The 8,480-nt window shown below is 33.4% G+C and overlaps 2 protein-coding genes across 2 annotated transcripts; both read left to right on the forward strand.

Moving 5' to 3' along the window:
* Positions 1–119: 119 nt before the first annotated feature.
* LOC105618805 lies at positions 120–5,142 on the forward strand. The gene is made up of 5 exons (XM_012200336.1): positions 120–312; positions 2,366–2,541; positions 3,024–3,182; positions 3,801–4,152; positions 4,997–5,142. Exons 1-5 carry the CDS (start codon positions 120–122, stop codon positions 5,140–5,142), a joined length of 1,026 nt encoding a protein of 341 aa, XP_012055726.1.
* A 1,562-nt stretch (positions 5,143–6,704) lies between these two features.
* On the forward strand, positions 6,705–8,385 carry LOC105618807. The gene is made up of 5 exons (XM_012200337.1): positions 6,705–6,937; positions 7,464–7,678; positions 7,760–7,832; positions 7,904–7,990; positions 8,211–8,385. The coding sequence occupies exons 1-5, from the start codon at positions 6,705–6,707 to the stop codon at positions 8,383–8,385; spliced, it is 783 nt and encodes a 260-aa protein (XP_012055727.1).
* Positions 8,386–8,480: the final 95 nt, after the last annotated feature.

Here is an 8,480-nt window from a genome sequence, read left to right on the forward strand (position 1 = left end):
TATATATATATATATATATATATATATATATATATATATATTGAAAACTATGTACAAAAAAATTAATTCTATCTGTACATATAAATTCAAGTTACAGTCACAAGTACGTGACACGCATAATGGAGAAGGCTGTAGCAAACTCTTCATTGCAAAGCAAGATTGGAGACAATAACCATCAAACAGATAAAAGAGATTTAAATCCGACATCGCACTGTAATGAAGCTCCTGCTATGCAACAGCAGGCACAGTTTACGTGTTCTCTATACATTTCACGTGCTGGCGGCTTTCAAGAACAAGATCATAGGATCCAAGGTAATAATACAATATTTGCTGCATTCTGAAGAAAACTGCTACTATCTAATTTATAGTACATTTATGGACTATATTATAGGTGAATGCAAAAATTTGTGTTTAATTTATTCAAAATTCAAACAGCTGCTTTTTATTAAAAATAAAATAAAATCTAAATCTTACTTTATCTGATGAGAGAATTTAAGAATCTGTTGTTTTAAATAAAATGAGTTTTGATGGAGTTATGAGTAAAGTAACAAAATATTCTTTTTATTTAATTTGCAACAATTCAGTAACAAAAAATCGGACATTTTTTAAAAACGATTTTATTTAGGGAAAACTTTAAGCTTTTACATTAGAAATTCAAAAATTGCAAATTTTTTTAGATATGTGACAGGTCCACAAAATGAAGAAAAAATTTTTCGTTTTACTTAACTCGTAGTTTTCTATATGTAAAAAATTATAAAACTCACATAAATTATTAGATGTACAACTTTGCTTCCGCCGTTTTCCTATAGATGGCTTTAACGGTAAGTGGTGGTCGAAATAAATAGATCATAGACGTCATACAATAAACTTGGGCATCTGTCAACATAACCCCATAGAAACATTAGTCGATTTGTGTCTGCATCATAAAGTTATTCTCGATTGAAAATGTCAGTTTACGAGCCAAATTCTCGTCATTTGCGGGAGGTTTTAATTTTTTGCTTCAATATGAAGAAATCTGCGGCTGAGGCTCATCGAATGCTCTCAAATACTTATGCTGAGGCCGCTATTAGTGAAAGAACGTGTCGTGAGTGGTTTCAACGCTTCAAGAACGGTGATTTTGACATCGAAGACCGGCATAGCTGTGGAAGAGAGAAGATTTTCGAAGATGCAGAATTGGAAGCATTACTTGAGCAAGACTCGTGTCAAAATCAAGAAGAATTGGCACGATCATTGGGAGTGACTCAACAAGCCATTTCAAAACGCCTCAAAGCCATGGGAATGATTCAGAAGCAAGGAAATTGGATGCCGTACGAATTGAAGCCAAGAGATGTTGAACGGCGTTTGTTTGCTTGTGAACAGTTGCTTGAAAGGCAAAGACGAAAGGAATTTCTGCATCGCATTGTGACTGGGGACGAAAAATGGGTTTATTACGATAATCCCAAGCGCAGAAAATCATGGGGAGTTCCCGGCCATGCTTCCACGTCGACGGCCAAACCGAATATTCACGGCTCCAAGGTCATGCTCTGTATTTGGTGGGACCAGCTCGGCGTAGTGTATTATGAACTGTTAAAACCGACTGAAACAATCACAGGCGATCGGTATCGAATGCAATTGATGCGTTTGAGTCGAGCATTGAAAGACAAATGGCCGCAATACAACGAGAGACATGATAAAGTGATTTTGCAGCATGACAATGCTCGACCCCATGTTGCGAAAGTGGCCAAGACATACTTGGAAACGTTGAAATGGGAAGTCCCACCCGCCGTATTCTCCAGACGTTGCTCCCTCTAACTATCACTTGTTTCGATCAATGGCACACGGCCTGGCTGACAAGCACTTCCGGTCTTATGAAGAAGTAAAAAATTGGATCGATTCGTGGATAGAAAAGATGACCAGTTTTTTCAACGCGGGATTCGTACGCTACCCGAAAGATGGGAGAAAGTAGTGGCCAGCGATGGACAATACTTTGAATCATAAATGTATAACCAGTTTTTTACAATAAAGCCTCGAATTTCAGAAAAAAAACGGCGGAAACAAAATTGTACATCTAATAAAAAATATAATAATCATTCGAAAGTAGAGATTTCAAGATTTAGAACTCTTTTTTTTAATTTAAATTTCGTTTATTTTTAACAAAATTGCATCTGTTTGAACTTTAAATAATAAATCGAACACAAATTTTTGCACTCATCAATATATACTAATTTAATTTAAATAGTAATACGAGACTATAATATCTATTTATATCGAAATTTCACAATGTCAGTTGAATAACATAAAAACATTCAAATAAGCAAACATTAACATTTTCTATTAATCTTGTTTTAGTTTTAAATCAATATTTTATTATTCATTTCTTGAATAGATTGCGAACTGCTGCGAACTCATCTCGAAGAAGCTATAACGGCTTCCGAGCCGTTATCGATGTGGCGTGTCTCTGAGACTCCATGTGGTCTTATAGCTGCTTTCGTACGAGAAAACGATGCCGAGAAACTCTTGCAACGCGGAGACTTAGCTCGAGTGTTTGGAGGACCAGTGCAAGTACGAAGTTTATTTACACTCGATTTTACCCACGCATTTTACATAACATTACATATAGACTTCCTGCAATAAACCATTATCTAAGCTTTAAATCTTAAACCGTAAAAAATTGACTAATCATAGTCAATTATTCTTCTTATATTCAACTGTAACTGATCAATTTCTTAGATACACCTTAAGACTTAAAGTTTAAATAAAAGGCTTATTGTAAAATGTGTGTTACAGATATAAAAAATTGAGATATATATAAAAATTTCTAGTGTATTTTATTGTATCCTTGTGTTTTTTTTTATTGAGATATTTCAAATATTGTATCATTTTGAAGCTATATTTGTTGTGCCAATTATGTTACTTAAAACATCATTATTATTTAAAACGTCAATTCTTGAACTAAATAATCTACTGAAATACTTTTAAATAAAATCTAGAAGTTAATTAAATATTTTTTTGATTGATATATTTTATTAATTTACTTTCATCAGGTAGCACGATTTTCGGCAAGAGATTCCCGATATCGCCAAGCCGTGCTTCTGAGAGACGTGCCATGGGCTATACCGCTGCAGGATATAAATTCGGCTCTGGCAAAGCAAGGAATTGTCGCAGGAAATGTTGAACGTTCTCGACAATTCGTTCGAGTAGAGGTATAAAGAATGCTTATTTTCTATTTTTAAATTAGCCTATGATAATATCTTATCATTTCTATTGTGTAGACAAAAAAATAGTAATTTTAAAACAATGGAAACATTCTTTGTCGAGCATCAAGGATAAAATTAAAATGTACATGACAGTTGAGATGCGCATATCATATCATTATTTAAATTCATACAAAATGTAGAATACTATGCAATTCTAAACCAGTTCTCATAATGAAGTTCTATAGAACATCTACACACAACCGATTTTGTAAGTCAACTTTCGAAAAACCTAGCAGTCGACATTATTTGTACAATAAAAGATGAACGTATTTCCTGACTAAACTAAAAACCGAGAATGTAAGGGAAAAGCGACAGAAGCGTAAACGCCTCTTTTATGATGTCTCAATTTTCTTAATAGAAGCTCTTTGTTTACGTTTCTATCACTCTTCCCTTACATTTTACATTTAAATTTTATTTTTGTCAGGATTAAGATAAAGATCAAAACAAAGTCGGTTATATATAACCGTTGAAATAAATATGATGTAAGAATATACAAATATATGTATCATAAATATAACTGACACTTTGATAAAAAGTGAAAAATATTACTCTTTTGTCTCCTAGGTTTTTGATGCGGGTCATTACGAAGTTTTATTACGTCAAGGTCTGGACTTTTTCGAAGTGGCTCGTTTCAATGCTGTTCCAGAACGCTGGTGGCGAGGCACCGCATGCTCGTTCGGTATACCCTCACGATATGCAAACGATGGAAACAATATCCCACAAGCATATCAAGAAAATATATCGCAAACGGATAGTGTATTGCAATGCTACCGATGTCAGGGTTTCTGGCACGTGGCCGCTAATTGCCGACATTTGCCTCGCTGCGTCCGTTGCGGCGAACCACACAGCGTTGAATTTTGTCCAAGGCCGCGGAATAACCCTATATGTTGCCATTGTTCCGGACCCCACCACGCTGGTAAATCCTTTTCTTTGTAGATGATCGTCTTTCCTCTTGTTCATCTCTTACTAATATCCATTATATATATTTATGATAAAAAGATAACGAACAAAGCAATATTTTTCGTGTATATAATTTAATAATTGTATTAAAAATGTATACCTCTTGCTATGCATTTATTTCTTGTACTTGATACAATCACATATGCTTCTAGCATTCACGAATAATCGCTTTGTTCCTTAGTTATTAATAAATATATGTTAATCGAATGATGATAGAAATTAAGTACACAACAGCTGGAAAGCGAAAGAAACCAACGCGGATCGAAAAAGTCGATTTCTTGTCATTAAAAAAATGTGTGAAATATGAAAGTTGACCACGATTTATTTCGAAAATTGAATTGCGATATAAAAGAAATTATGTTTATGCAAATCATCTTGCATCATGATAATAATATGTCATGATAACAAATATTTCTTTTTGTTCATTTTCTGTTCATTAATCATATAATGCAATATTGAATAATTTAAGATAAGAAACATAAAAAAGAACTTTCTTATCGTAATATAAAAACAGGAGACATAAAAAAAGAAGGTTCTTGTCGTAACATGTGGAACTCGATTAGAATTCGCTCCAAGAACTGAATCGGAATCTGTACCTACTTGTATAATAAATTACCTGGTTTTGCAAATTGTCTTATACTTGAATGTGTGAATGTCTTATACTGATGAACAAATCATTTCTATTTTCATAATCTTTTTTCCTATAATCTATCACCAAAGTCCACGTGTATTATTGAAATTATCGATGCGTTACATTCATGTATGGCACGACTATAAGATGTTTTCATTTTTTATTACAGGATATAGACAGTGCCCAGTCAGATTGCAGCTGTCTAATGCGACTCCCGTGAGCATTACGTTGAGTACGAGTGGGGTTCAATATCCAGCGAGCGCTACAAATAAATCGAATCCCTCGTGCCATTCTCTAAGACAAGGACACTGTTAAACAACGTCGTTTACAGAGTTATGCGAGGTCTACAAGAGAAGTCTTAGCGGTCGTAGAGTCTTAAATCTTAGAAATTGATCAATCATCGAATATGAGAAGAATAATTAACTGTGATTAGTAAATTTTTTTACGACTTAAGATCGCTACGATTTCTATTGTAGACGCATAAAAGTATAGAGAGGCATTGGTCTTATTAGCATCCTTTTCGAAATGTCAATGAAAGCGCATAACTTCTCTACATTACATAACGATTCTATTACGAGCCACGAGTGAAATTTAGAGATTTACAGTGCCTTTCTATAAAATGTGGGAACACGTTGTTGTATCGTCATCGCGTATAACAAAAATGCTCTTTTATAGAGACACGCTATCTCAATCGCAAAAAATTTGCAAACAGCATATATTTACATAATATATAAACAAGATACATTTTTTATGATTTTCATTTTTAAGACGCTGTCGCTTTTTCAGACACTATTGTGTCTTATACGTGTCATTTTTTTTAGACTTTTATGCAAAATATATTGTTTTTATCAAATGTCTTTTGACGAGTTGTTTGTTTACGATCGTGAGGAAATCCGATAAAATGTTTACTTCTTTTTTTCTAAGTTTGTAGGATTTTGTAAACTTGCAGTTACAACTACCCATATTCCGCCGTTTCGTCCCACTTTCTTCGCCCTAGTCCTGCGAATGTAGGTCTCCCCACTAAGTGTCACTGCTACCATCAGGTAATACCTCGGATCGGGGAGGGAGTTGTACATGGATGTCATACTAGCGCTAACACATTCAGTCGTTCGATCGGCTACTATAGTGTTCGGTTATTCAACTAATAGATAGTGCCTTATAATTATGAATACACCGTTCGCGCGCGAAAAATCCGACCAATCGATTCTGGCGAACGATATCAGTTAAGTTAAGGATATCAATTCCATTTTTTAACGGACAATTTTTGCGTGCAGTTTAAAGTATCTCTGCAAATACTGTTTTTCTTCCATAAAAATATGATGTGCCAAATAATATTTCAGTAATGCGATAGGGTAAGTTCGCGGCTTCATTTGAAGCAAACATTTTCAAAGGAACCGATTCATTATGTGTGAGTATATTTCTTTTTATTTTAGAATCTTCAAAAGATCGCTGTACGTTTCTGCAGATGGCTAGATAATGTTCATATTTGTATGAGGACTTCGAATAAAAAACTTTGTGCATCGTAAAGGCAATTTTAAAACATGTGATATGAAGAATTTAAGAAATTATAAAACCGCGTATTATGCGGCAATTACAAATGTGGATTGCACGAGTTTCATTTATACATACGTGGCATACCATATTATTTTCAAATAATGTAATAATGGAACGAAGATATGTGGAGATCCACAATAAATTGACTTCCATCATCAATTGTTGATTGATGGCATAAATCACTTACGTTGTGCAACTCTCTAGATACGAATATATTTTTTATTTGTTAGTTTTGATAGTTTACAAATAAAATTTTATGTTATATCTCTGTTTGCCTGAGTTATACTTGACTAATAGCATAATAAAACGGAACGAAGAAAAAAATGTATTCGGTGTACTTAACGGCTTTCCTCGTCATGTCGATATGCAGCTTGACTGCTCAGCAGCCAACGTTTTTCTTCAGAAACACATTTAAGGGGTTGAGCGGTCTTACACCAAGCGCCGTTGCACTTATGAAAGACGAGATGCGAGTTGTTTATTATCACGAACAGACAGTGGCGGTAGTCGATCTCGGACCAAGAAATGAACTACATGATTGTAATATAATCGAAGTATAGTAAGTGCGGTCATCATCACAATAATGCACACAAAAACCATTATATAATTAGACTAGAAATTGAAATTGGTTTTCGCTAATTATGTACATATACAGGGTGTTCCGAAATTTGCGAATCAAAATACCAGCGAGAAAATTTGTGAAAAATTAAGTAAAAAAATTATATATATATTTTTATTTGAAGCAGTAGTTTTTGACAAAGGTTCAAAATATAGCCAATTATAGATTATGTTTAAACGGTCATCTGTCCATGAATTCGTCACATGTGCAGTAATATTAGTAAGTGCGCATTTTGGTGTTTAAATATAATCCGTCTAAAAATAGAGTTCGTAATTGATCATTAAATAAGCCTTATTATTTCACAAATTATTGCTCAAAATAAAATTTATGGACATTTTTATTTAATTTTTTGAGAATTTCTTACTGTATTTTGATTCGCAAATTTCAGGACACCCTGTATATATCATTACTTTCATATAATTTCTTTTTATATGTAATGTTTGACACGCATCATTGATTTTTGCAGTGAGCCGTTCGAGGCTACAGAAGTTTTGCGAAACTTATCAATGACTTTACATCCACAAGTGGTGTCCTTCCAGGAGATAACGAGACTCATGCAACAATGTGAATTGTTAGACAAATTACAGGTAGAAGTCACGTCCACTTTGCCAACAAACGCATTGAGTAGAGGGACTCGCATAGCCGCGAGTTCCATAACTCTATTTTCCGGCATTCTGCCAGGTTAATCGTTCATTATAATTTCAAACGCACCCGCAGAATTGTAAAATTTATTAACAAAGACTAAATATGTACATATTCCAGGCACAAAATGGTGCGGCACGGGCGACATAGCCGAAAATTATCATGACTTGGGCGATTTACCTCACATTGACAGGTTGAAATTTAGAGAAATTTACCAATTTTTACAAATATCAGGGAAGTAAGACAAATCTTTATGTTTTTCAGATGTTGTCGTAATCACGATCTCTGTCCAATAAAAGTACGAGCCCAACAGACCCGATATAATCTCACTAATTATTCAATATTCACTAAGTAAGATCTTATCAGAAATTGGTAAAAAAAAATCAATTAATCTATTTTGATAAAAAGTTTTTATTGTGTCTTTAAATTAATATATCATATTATTATTAATTACTAAATTTTCTTATCATGCTAAAATTTAAAATTATCTTTACCTTAAAAATTATCTCTATTAATTGTCTCAAAGTTCTTTCCATAAAACAATCAGTTTTAAGTGTTTAACATTTTACAGATCACATTGTACTTGCGACCAAGTTCTTTATCAATGTTTAAAAGCTGCTAACCATCCAACGGCGAATTTCATGGGACAAATATACTTCAATATCGTTAAAGTGCCGTGTATAGAAGATATCGGAAGAAATCGATATCCATTAAGAAAATTTGTACCTGTAAAAAGGGAATATTAATTACAAGATATTAGCAGCATATGTATATAGATAAAATGTATATTTAAAAACTCGGTATATATATATATATATATATATATATATATATATATATA

The sequence above is a fragment of the Atta cephalotes genome (assembly GCF_000143395.1).
Source record: "Atta cephalotes unplaced genomic scaffold scaffold00018, whole genome shotgun sequence".
NCBI lineage: Eukaryota > Metazoa > Arthropoda > Insecta > Hymenoptera > Formicidae > Atta > Atta cephalotes.